Source organism: Eriocheir sinensis, chromosome 16, assembly GCF_024679095.1.
Source record: "Eriocheir sinensis breed Jianghai 21 chromosome 16, ASM2467909v1, whole genome shotgun sequence".
Taxonomy (NCBI): domain Eukaryota; kingdom Metazoa; phylum Arthropoda; class Malacostraca; order Decapoda; family Varunidae; genus Eriocheir; species Eriocheir sinensis.
In genome coordinates this window covers 9,254,411-9,266,524 of record NC_066524.1, presented here as the reverse complement: position 1 = coordinate 9,266,524, position 12,114 = coordinate 9,254,411, and the positions used below count along the sequence as shown (strand labels likewise).

Genomic DNA, 12,114 nt, shown 5'->3' with positions numbered 1-12,114 from the left:
TATCAGACCACATAATGATAGGTGTGACATGTGGAAAAGGAGGGAGGAAGGAACAGGAACAGGAGATGAAGACAAAATGGGACACGCTAAATCCTGACTGGGGAAACAAAGGGCTAACCTAGATGGAAAGCTATGTAGGGAAATAGAGAAGGGCAACAGGACAAGTGATCAGTGGGAAAAACAGGTAAAAGAGGTAATAGCAGAGGAGGCAAAGATATCAATAGGTATAAAGAAGTACAAGGTAGGAAAAAGGAGACTGAAAGGCTGGTGGGATGAAGAAGTAGAAAAAGCAATAGGAGATAGAAAAAGAGAAAACAGAAGGCAAAGAAAGTTGTGGAAATTGACAGAGAAAGAAGGGGAGCAGCACAGACAGGAATGGGAGACGGCATATAGCAGTTATAGGAAGGTGCAAAGGGCGACGCAGATCTTAATTAATAAGATAGCTAATTGGGAGAGACTGCAGGCAGAGAAACTAAACAATCTACCCTGAGGGGAGAGAGAAAAGGAAGGATGGAAAAGACTGAAGAGGAACCTAGGAGGGAAAGAGGTGGATCAGAGGGTGATACTGAAAACAGAGGGCAGGGAGACTGGAACAGAGGAAGAAATAAGGTCAGTAATAGAGGAGTACTGGAGTAAGGTGATCAAGATAGATACAGGGGATAGAGGAATAGAGAACATGGTAATCTACAGTGACAGAAAGGAAATGGAGGAGGTAGGAATAGAAATAGAGGAGGTAAAGCGAGCACTGAAAATGTTGAAGAATGGGAAGGCAGCAGGAACAGATGACATTATCGGAGAATTCCTGAAGTATGGAGGAGATGCAGTCAAGAAGGTTATTTTTAATATCTGCAAGGAGGTTCTGGAGGAAGGGGAGGTACCACAGGACTGGAAAAAGAGCAGGGTAACTCTGATACACAAAGGAGGGGGAAAGGATAAAGCAGAGATAGGAAATTATAGGCCAATAGCTATCATGAACACCATGGCAAAGGTGTTTGGAATAGTAATAAATGAAAAGCTAAAGGCCTGGATAGAGTTGCAAAAGGTGCTAGGAGAGGAGCAGAGAGGATTTAGGAAAGGCGGAGGAGGGCTGGAAAATATATTTACCTTAAAAGAGATTATTGAAAGGAACAGGCTGCAGAAGGAGTTATACCTAGTATTTATAGATCTTGAAAAGGCGTACGACACAGTGAACAGAGAAAAGCTCATTAGACTGCTAGGACATGTAGGTGTAGATGAAAATAGTAAATGTAATAGTCTATATGAGGGAAATGAGGTGCAGTTCACGTTAGGAGCAGCCACTACTGGGTGGTTAGTAAATAATGTAGGAGTCAGGCAAGGCTGTGTGATGTCCCCGACGCTTTTCAACATGTACCTCGAGGAGATGATAGTGGGAATTAGGAAAGCCGGGAAAGGAGTAGAGATAGGAGGAGAGAGGTTAGGGTGCCTGGCCCACGGTGATGTGTAGTGCTGATGGCGGAGAGGAAAGAGGAGATGGAGGAGATCCTGCACATAGCCCACACATATGGGAGGGAGTGGGACCTGAAATTTAGTGAAAGAAAATGTAAGGTTATGGAGTTTGGTAGTGGAGGCAGTAACCAATGGGTACTAGGAAACAACGTGCTGGAGGTAGTCGATAAATATATGTACTTAGGAATGGAGGTTAGCAAGGAAGGCATAGGAGGGGAGAAACAGAGGAAAGTGAATGAAGGGAAGGCAAGGAGGATGTCAGGGATGATAATAAATGGAAGCAATAGAGTAGTAAACAAATATGACGTAGGGTGAAGTCTGTGGAAGGGAATAGCTGTACCATATTGCCTCTATGGATCAGAAATAATGCACTACAGATAAGGGGACATTGCACAGCTGGAAAAGGTTCAGAACATAGTAGGCAGGTGGGGATTAGGAGCCCCTGAGAGCACAGCGGTAGAAGCCATCAGAGGAGATATGGGCTGGAGCACGTTCAAGGAAAGAATTGTAAAGGGCAAGTTGGGCTTCCTAAAGAAAATTGAAGAGTAGTGAGGGGAGATTGGCCAAGAAAATAATGCAAGAAAGTGGAAACAAGTCCACCTGGGGGAAAGAGTTAGAGAGGTGGAAAAGAAGAGAACAACTGAGGGAGGAGTGGAATGAGATGGAGATCAGGGATGTGAAGAAGACAGTTGAAAGGAACGGACAAGTCAAATGGCAGGAAGGAATGAGTGGCAAGTCAACGCTAAAATGGTACAGCAGGAAACAGAAACCAGAGGGAGTACACTGGCATGTAGGAGACTGGGGGAGCAAACTATTATTTAAAGCAAGAACAGGAACCCTGGAGGTAAACGGCAGGAACAGGGACGGGGGAAACCAGAACTGTAGCTGTGGGACAGGGCAGATAGAAACAGTAGAACACCTAATAGTGGAATGCAGCAACTATGAGAGGCAGAGAGGGGAGTTAGTGGCAGGAGTAGTGATGGTAATAGGTGGAGAGGGGTGGGCTAGGAGGCTAGAGGAGGAAAACGGGGCGATCTGCACGGTGTTGGGGCTGTATGGGGACAAGAAAGAAACAGAGAAGAATGGTGAAGCTGGCAAAAGTGTTCCTCGCGCAGTGCTGGAAGAAAGGGAACAAATGCATGAATAAGTGAAAATAAGTGACTTTATTGCAGTTAAGAAAGCTACGTAATACTGAAAAGGAAGGTGTGTGAATAAGAAGGGAGAAACGAGAGGAGGAGGACCTAAGAAGCGATACAAAGTGTTACAGGTCACAAGAAGAAATGAAGGACTCCCAACCAAGACCCATCAGCAGGAAAGACAGCAATATAAAGCAAAGCAACCACCCAAAAGTAGTTTAAGCCACTTGATGACATAAAAGTTGGATGTTCAGTCACTCATTTCTGGAAATGACAGAATATTCCTGCCACAAAATATACCAAATACTTGGCTACACACCTTGAGCCTGCCATATGCACAGTGCAGAGAAGGAAGTGTAGCGGTGAAGAGCATGACTGACCACGTCCCTGGTGCTGCCCAATAAAGAAATAAGTGAGTTGGTGTTCATAGGGGATGCAGGAGACACCTACCTTCTCCACGTCATTCTCATGCATCTCCAGCGCCTTCTTGCAATTGGATATGGAGAAGCCAGTCCTCTTACGCAGCGCTGCCAGGAGTGACTTGCTGACTGCCCAGCGAGGGGGGCCCAAGTGTAGCCAGCAACTTTGCCTCATCTGTGGAGGGTGGTACAAGCAGGTGTCAGAACACGTTTGCATGCACCAGTTAGATTAACTTTATACATATGCCTGGAGAGGATAAGGCTCTATAGCAGGGGTGTGCAACCTTTTCACAGGAAGGGCCACTATTCAAGAATTGTACGTGATGGAGGGCCGCACATTGGGGTTTAGATATATATATATATATATATATATATATATATATATATATATATATATATATATATATATATATATATATATATATATATATATATATATATATATTCAAATATCAACGGATAACAGTCATGTGTGTGTGTGTGTGGATTGGCAGTTGGCCCCACTGTACATCTAGTTTTGAGCTTCAAAGAGTCGGGCCGCACTGTACAGTATTCAGTTTTGAAGGATCGGGCCACACTGGAAGGTCTTTTAAGGGCTGCATGCGGCCCCCGGGCCGCAGGTTGCACAGGGCTGCTCTGTAGCCATAGTCTAGCTACACTTTTCTCACAATAATTCTGCCCACACATAGTGCAGACTGTTCAAGCTAACAAAAGTGCTGCTCTATGCTATCCTTATACCTAGAAGAGCTACAGAGGTGAAGGTAGAAGGGAGGAGACCCGTTGGAAGAAGAAAAAAAATAGACAGCAGTGTGTGGAGAAAGACATGAGAAGGATGAACAGGAAGGAGAGTCTACGATCGTCAAGTGGGAGAGACTCACAGCCCATCCAACTCCATAAAGGAATATAAGGACATTGAAGAAGAGGAATATGCCTGGAATTGTGACAAATTTACTCTGTCAACTTAGCAGAGAACCTTTCAATAAAAAATGTCAAATGTTGCAAACTCTAATTATTCTCGAGACTTATGGTACTTAACCAAAGAAATGTCTCAATTTTACTTCCTCTTTCCCCCCTCCCCTTGACCCTGATGGCACTACAGTGGTCACTTCCACCTCTAGCACTGAGCTCTTCACTCCAATAATGTCTAAAAATTCCACTTCGCTTTCATAGCAATTTTCTAGCAATACTAACGAAATGCTTTGCAAGTAAAGAGACATTATATTGAACCCAGAAACGAACAGCAAGAGTTTCTGACATAAACTGCTCAAGTCTGCTTGACATCTCTTCCTTCTTGACTGGCTTTATTGATTGTTGAGCCTCCACACATCTATAAATATGTAATGAAAAAATCAATTTATCCAAAGAAGTAGGATGTCCTGATCCCAATTTTGTATAGGTTCTCAAGCAGAATATGATTAGATGCGCTTTGAAAGGCCTTAGAAATTAAAAAAAGTATGAGATCAACACCAACTCACGAGTAGTATACGTGTCCTCAAAAAATGCATTTTCCAAATATGGCCCCACAGGAGCTGTGGGCTAGGCCTGTGCCAGGGTAAGCTCTTACATCTATCCATGTGTAAAGACATGGTTTAAAATGCTATGTAAAGCATCCCTTGCAGTTTAAATTCTCATGGCATGCACATATTCTTGGAGTTTGCCACAATGCTTTTGTTTTGGCATAACCACAATAATTACTGTATTTGACAGCTTATACAATGCATGGGCTTATAGGACGCATTCCCCAATTTGGGCAGGCATTTAAAAATATATAATTAATGGGTTTAACCTAGAAGTGTCAGGCAAAGATTTTTACGCCTGACATTCATAGCCCTTCCCACTATCAGATATTTTTAAAAGTTTCACATGTACATATCAAGATCCTTATTAAATCCCTATATTTTATGTTTAAAACCCTTAATAACTGCTGGGACCCACCACAATTGGTTCTTCTTAGACTCGAGGGTACTGCTTTGAGACAAAAACAAATATGGCAGACAGCAACATTGTCAGAGGGGTAACGGGTACAGGTAACTCTCGATTTACCTGAGTATTGTGTCCTTGAAGAAGTCACGTAAATCAAAAACAATGTAAATCAAACAAGAGGTAGGTTTCTATCGAAAAGTAAATATTCACTTCATTCAGTGGAAAGAGAGAGAGAGAGAGAGAGAATATCCATATCACCGAGATATCCACTCAGGCACTCAGTCTCAGCCTCACTCGTGTGAGGAAGAAATGAGGGACACCATGAGCGACTGGCTAGTATTGGTACCAGTACCGAGCAGTCTGGTACCGGTCTGGTACCGATTTTTTTATCATAGTTCTACATCATAATTCTAGATGTTGTATTAATTAAGTACATTTTTAAAACATAAGGAAGTGTGAAATTTCAAACTTGAATGTGCTTCAAGGTTTGCTGAACATGTATGTAAGGTAAAAATGTTAAAAAGATAAGTGCAATATGGAGAAACAGGCACTTGTAAATACCAAATAATAACTAATCTTCTCAATATCTCATCAATATTGTCCATATATTGTTTGTGTCTATCAATTAAAGAAAGTTTAAGTTTTATGAAGGTCTGTCAGAGTTTTATGATCCCTGGCTCCATACTAAGGACCACAGCAGGTCTTGCATGTGTCGTCAGGTTTGGTGTACAGTAATCCCTCGTCTATCACAGGGGTTAGGTTCCAGAACCCCCTGCGATAGGCGAAAATCCGCGAAGTAGCGATCTTATATTTTTTTTAATTATTTATATATATTTTAAGGCTTTATAAACCCTCCCCACACTCTTACAAATCTTTCCCACACTCCTATTGACCTTTCCCACTCTTATAAACACTTCCTAAGCCGTTTCGTTGTTATGACACGGTCCCAATAAATGATTCTATAATTCTTGTTTCGGCTTTCGACATTTGCTTCATAAATACGAAATTCACGCAGGAATTAGTTTGGCGGGGTGGAAGAATACTCAGAGAAAGGACAATATGAGCATAGCTCACTTCTTTTATATCACAATTAGGTAAATATGGAAGGGGAAAGGGAGGAGAGGAACAGAGTGAGTCATGAAAAAAATACCAATAGAGGATGTAAGAAGGGAGAACAAGGAAAAGTAGTGGAGGAAACAGAGAGAGATAAAGAGGATGAAAACAAAGAGAAGGGTGTGGGGAGGGAGCGACAGTGGGGAGAGTCATGTCAGGTCCTGAGGGAAAGTCAGGTAAGGGCTTCAGTCAGGACATGACCTGACTCTCACTTTCGCCCCTCCCCCCCCACACCCTTTCCATTTCACCTTCTGTGTTTGTGTTTACCTAGTTGTAAACACACACACACACACACACACACACACACACACAGAAAGGGAAATGAGAGGAGTGAAGGGAGAGTGTGGCAGAAGGGAGACTCAGGTCAGGGCTTTGGTCAGGACATGACCTGACTCACTTCTGCCCCTCCCTCCACACACCCTTCCCATTTCCCCTTCTGTATGTGTGTGTGTGTGTGTGTGTGTGTGTGTGTGTGTGTGTGTGTGTGTGCGAGTGTGTGTGTGTGTGTGTGTGTGTGTGTGCATTTGTATTTACCTAGTTGTGACATACGGGAAAAGAGCTTATTCAACCTTTCCTTAAAATCATGAATGTTTCTTGCACAAACCACCTCCTCCTCCAGTCTATTCCATAGCTCAATGCTTCTGTTTGGAAAGCTAAACTTTTTCACATCTCGCCTACACGTGGTCGCCGTCAACTTCTTTCCATGTCCTCTCGTTTCTCTCTCACTCCACACACACAGGTCCTCTCTGTCCAGATTCTCCATCCCACTCACCACCCTGTACACCGCTATCAGGTCTCCTCTTTTTCTTCTTCTCTCCAGGGTTGTGAGCCCCATGCTCTTGAGTCTCTCCTCGTAAGTCCGATCCCTAAGTTCCGGTACCATCTAAGTTGCCATTCTCTGTACTCTTTCCAGCTTTCTTATGTTCTTCTTTTCATGAGGAGACCAGACCATTGCTGCATACTCCAACCTTGGCCTTATCGTTGTAACTATTATTTTCTTCATCATCTCTTCGTCCAAATACACAAATGCCGTCCTTATGTTCTTCAGCAAATTCATAGTTTGTCCCGTTATCCTGTTGATGTGTTTGTCCGGTGACATGTTCTCTGAGACAGTCACTCCCAAATCTTTTTCTTCCATTCCTCTGCATATTATCTCACTTCCCATCTTGTAATCATATTCCATCTTCTACCACTCCTACCAAACTCTATTTTATTACATTTCCCAAGGTTAAACTCCATCTGCCATGTACCACTCCACTCCCATATTTTGTCCAGGTCCCTCTGCAATGCCTCACAGTCCTTCACATCATTCACTCGTCTCAACAGCTTTGCATCATCTGAAAACAGACTCACACAGCTGGTCACTCCGTCCACCATATCATTTATATAAACAGCAAACATTATTGGCACCAGCACTGAACCTTGTGGGACCCCACTCCTCACTGGGCACCAGTTGGAAACCCTGTCCTTGATTATTGTCCTCATTTCCATGTTAGTTAGGAAGTCCTCCAGCCACCTAATCAGTCCATCATCCACTCCACCCCTATTTTTAATTTTCCAAATTAGTCTTCTGTGTGGTACTTTGTCGAATGCCTTTTTCAAATCCAGGTACACTCCATCCCCCCAGCCTTCTCTCTCTTGTATTAAATCTGTCACCCTTGAGTAGTAACACAACAAGTTGGTGACACAAGATCTCCCTCTCCTGAATCCAAACTGGCAATCCGATAATCCGTGCGTGTGTGTGTGTGTGTGTGTGTGTGTGTTCATATAATCTAATGGGGAAGGAGAAAGGGAGGAAGAGTGATAAAGTGAGAGATAAGACTAAAGATAAGAGGGTGTGAGAAAGGAGGAAACAAGGGAAATGGGTGGAGGAAATGGGATGGGAAAAGAAGAGAGAGGTAGGGAGGGTCAGGTAAAGGTGAGGAAAGAGGGGGAGAGAAAGGGTGTGAGTGGGAGGGAAAGAGATTAAAAGAGAAAAACTGTGAGGGGGGTGAAAGGAAAAGAAGAAAGAAATGAGAAGGAATGAGAAAAATACAGAGACGGCGAGGGAGAAGAAAGAAAGGCAGTGGGGGAGGAGTGAACCAGGGAAAAGACTAACGGCGCAATAGGCCACGACGAAAAAAAAAATAGGTGGGTGACGTAGGTGCTTATTTAGGCGTGTTCCTACTTTTACCTACGTTTTCATTTTTTAGGCTAGAAAATGCTTATTTTACCACAAAATCCCGCGATATAGCGAAAAATTTGGGATACGATACAATTTGAAAATCCGCGATACAGCGAGACCGTGATATGGCGAGGGATTACTGTACAAACGTCCGCTAGTTTACTTTTCTTCCTGAATGGTGTTATTTTATATGAAGTAGCAGTAAGTACTACTGTTGTACACTGTTACTTTAGAAAAGAGTTGCTGTTGTTGGAGTACAGCGCTCACCACATTGTTTATGTTTACGCAGAGGTTTGCGGTTTCACTCACGTGCCACTGCAGCACTAATACTTCACTAGCCAGTAACCCAAAGCTGAACCTTGACCTTATAGGTTGCAGGGTAATTTTCGGGGACATTTTTTTTTGGAAAAAAGTACATCTTATAAGCCGTCAAATACGGTACATACAGTATACAAAAAGTTACTTAGTGAGGTGACCTATGAAGAACAAATTACTGCCTGGCACCTCTCTGCAAGATCTTATTTACTGAGTGGCAAGGAGGGCAGACAGAGAGAGGTTCTGTGGCCACAGTCTGCCAACACTTTTCTCTCAATAATTCCGCCCACACCCAAGGCAGACTGTTCAGGCAAACAATAGTGCCGCTCTATGCTGGAGAGGATGGAGAGTGTGATTAACTTGCCAGAGTGAGCAAGTAGCTGCAGCAGAGCCTCCAGTGGGCCCTTCAACATCTGGACATCATCCTCCCTTGCCACCTCCTGTTCCCTCAGCGTCTGTGCCGTGAGACTCTTCCCCTCCCTTCCCCACTTCCAGGATGGGAGAAGGATCAGTCCCTCATTGTGAAGCTCAAGATGCTGAAGGAAATGATACACAGAGTAGTGTGTAATGTGTGTGCCACTAAGGGATGTGCGGTATCGACAAAAAAATTTCTGAAATAAAACCGTTATGCCTCTTCCCGGTATAAGTCGTAATACTGGTAATACCGGAATTTCCTCAAAAATACTGGTAATACCGGTAAAGGTATTTAGGTACTTTTGAAATAGAAAATTTTTCCTTAGTGTATTCTCGTACAATATGTAACATTACAATCACACAAGACAGTTTTAGGAGACTTCTAACTTTTATTATTTTTTGCATATAGTATTTTTAAAATAATAAAAATAATAACAATATAATATTCAAATTTCAAACATTTATTTTGGGGTCTGTGTGTGTGATAATAATAATAATAATAATAATAATAATAATAATAATAATAATAATAATAATAAATGGTTTAATAAGAAAACTGCATCACAATGATGGAAATACTGATGCTCATAGATATAAAAGTAATAAATAAAAAAATAATAGAGTAATGGTAATAATTAAACTATGTATGTACACAAACTAAACATTATTTAAGGTATTTACATTAACCTAAGATGGATTGATTGATTGATAATTTATTGTTGCAAGTAAACAACAAAGAAGAGAGTAACATGCCATCCAGGCAGTACATAGTGTGCAGGCCCACAGGCTGGGTAAACTTTGGCTGGGTTACTTGGGCTGATGGTGGACCTGATGGCACGAATGTCGGAGGCATTAACACATGCTAGGGGGGCCTGGGATGCATTTCCTGCATTCTAGGCACTCTGAAAGCCTATTTCACGCAACTGCAATGAGCTGATATTTTCCCTTTTAAAATGGATAAGACTGTTAAAACAACACCAGTGATCAGTCTATTTTTATCAAGCTATAGTCAGCTCTTACAGTATTTAGTCATCATCTGACATCATCTGACTGCAACTGCTTTGGCTGCTGCAGTGCAGCTGGTAGACACCTTGTGTGTCTAATTGGCTTCAGGGATTCTGGGTCCATCTTTCTTTGCTAAGCTTCATCAGACTTTATGATACTACAGTACCCGTCAGTTGAAGTGTCGCACTTGGCTCCGTGACACTTCTTGTGGTGGGATTTGGTATGAAGTGTAAATCAGGGGGAGAAAACTCGCCTGGTAGAAAATGACCACATGGCAACCTTCCTCACGCTCTTCTTAATCTACCAAACAGGGAAAACAATGACATCACTGACACAAGCAAAACCACCGGCTAGCCTTGATCCGTGCCAGTATCTCATAATCTACTTTATGAAACATCAGTATCTCTTCATATATCTTTTCTACAAACCTTCAACAGTCATGGAAACGCTTTGAAAATCCAATTCAAGGACTTTTTTTTTTACTCTTAAAAATAGGGGATAATGCTTACGAAAACGCGTCGCCTCCTCTGGCGACAGTGCAGCCGTTGTTGCGAGAAATATCTCCTCGCTGAAATAATTCACATATACATGTTAGAAGGGGGGGTCGAGGGGGGTGCAGCCCCCCCGTTAGTAGGTCGTAAAGTTCGGTTGGAGTAGTTTAAATATGCTCCCCGACCCTAAACCCTCTGCAAGCTATTTTACGGCTGCGGCGGCTGCAGCGTCGTCGCAGCCGTCGCCAGAGGAGGCGACGCGCTTTCGTAAACATTATATCCCCTATTTTCAAGAGTAAAAAAAAGTCCTTGAATTGGATTTTCAAAGCGTTTCCATGACTGTTGAAGGTTTGTAGAAAAGATATATGAAGAGATACTGATGTTTCATAAGGTAGGTAATGAGATACTGGCACGGTCCTAATACGAATCTTTACCCGAATCTTAACCGTTCAAAGTCCAGAGCTGGATACACAGGCCTGAGGTGGGCCTCTTCCAGAAGACTACTGTGAGTTAGATGGAGGACGGTAAACTGTTAAGACATACAATTCCAACATAAAGTTAAGGTGTCAGGAAAGGGGTCATGAAACTTGTAAGCCTTAATATTGTTTCTGACATAGGTGCAAACATGCTTAGGAAAAATGGTATCACAGCACACACACACCGGCGTTTGTGTCAGGCAGGCGCAGCCCAGCCACAACAGCTAGCACAGTGTACGCGGCATACTCACGGCGAGCAGAGGCGTCCTGAGTAACGCAGCCCTCATGCTGGGCGGCAAAGGTGTGGCGGGCGGCGGCACTGACACTAGGCGGCGGGGAGGCGGCTGGCACTCGTGGACGCCGATCAGCTGAGTGGACCCGGCTCTCGATCTTGATCTTGATGTCACAGGTGACTTGGGATTTCTACTAGGCCAGGCCTTTGTAACGGCAGCTCCTGTAAAAAGAAACGAAAACGTACACCGTATTGGCTATACAGGTAGCGCCACACGTGGCCAGTCGGTGAACTGCCAAAGCAGTACTATCCATAGAATTCAAGTTCTGTACTAGAGTGCGTCTGAGGCTGCCTCTAGGATACAAAGGCCTTAATTGGTAACGCCACCGCTCCAAGCCAACGACTGCACACACGATTTCCTGACTACTATTTGACATGGAAAAAAACTGAAATCGGGTAGGAGTGAAGTGTATGCAATCATCGGCTTGGAGCGATGGCGGCACCATGGCCGTGAATCCCGGAGACAGCCTCAGACGCACTCTAGTCTATAACTAGCAACTCTATGGAATAGAGTTGAGTTGCCACCACTGATCTCTATTATAACTGGATTGGTTGACTCCACAGAGTTATATACTGGAGGGTTCAACTCCAGTCTCTCGCCACGGTGAGAGGTGAAGCCACTGCTCCTGCCTGTAACTCTGTGGTCGGCCGCCATACGGTGACGGATTGGCGACCTTTCCATGATTCCACATGTTTACACTTAACCACTATTAGCTAGCCACCATTATGATATTTTGGAAAACTGAGCCGATCATCGTGTTGATGAGACATTGCTGCATTTCATGATCATAAATTTATTGCACTTTGGTATACCTACAATAGAATAATGAGAAAAATATATGGTAGTGTATTGTTGTGCTGGAAGCTTCCCCCGGGGTCTATGAGCCTCTGGAAGACTC

General features: G+C 43.3%; 1 protein-coding gene across 2 annotated transcripts in view; it reads right to left on the bottom strand.

Moving 5' to 3' along the window:
* LOC126999244 (elongation factor Ts, mitochondrial-like) overlaps nucleotides 1–11,388 on the bottom strand; it is a 37,298-nt gene extending 25,910 nt beyond the window's left edge. The window contains exons 1-2 of one of the 2 annotated variants that reach the window (XM_050861631.1): nucleotides 11,175–11,388; nucleotides 3,054–3,197 (exon numbers count right to left, since the gene is read on the bottom strand). In XM_050861631.1, coding sequence (XP_050717588.1) covers nucleotides 3,054–3,197; nucleotides 11,175–11,210 — 180 coding nt within the window. In that variant the 5' untranslated portion in view covers nucleotides 11,211–11,388. Of the gene's footprint in view, nucleotides 1–3,053; nucleotides 3,198–8,901; nucleotides 9,058–11,174 lie in introns of those variants that run through there. The other variant, XM_050861632.1, reaches the window with a different exon arrangement.
* Between the last annotated feature and the right edge of the window lie 726 nt (nucleotides 11,389–12,114).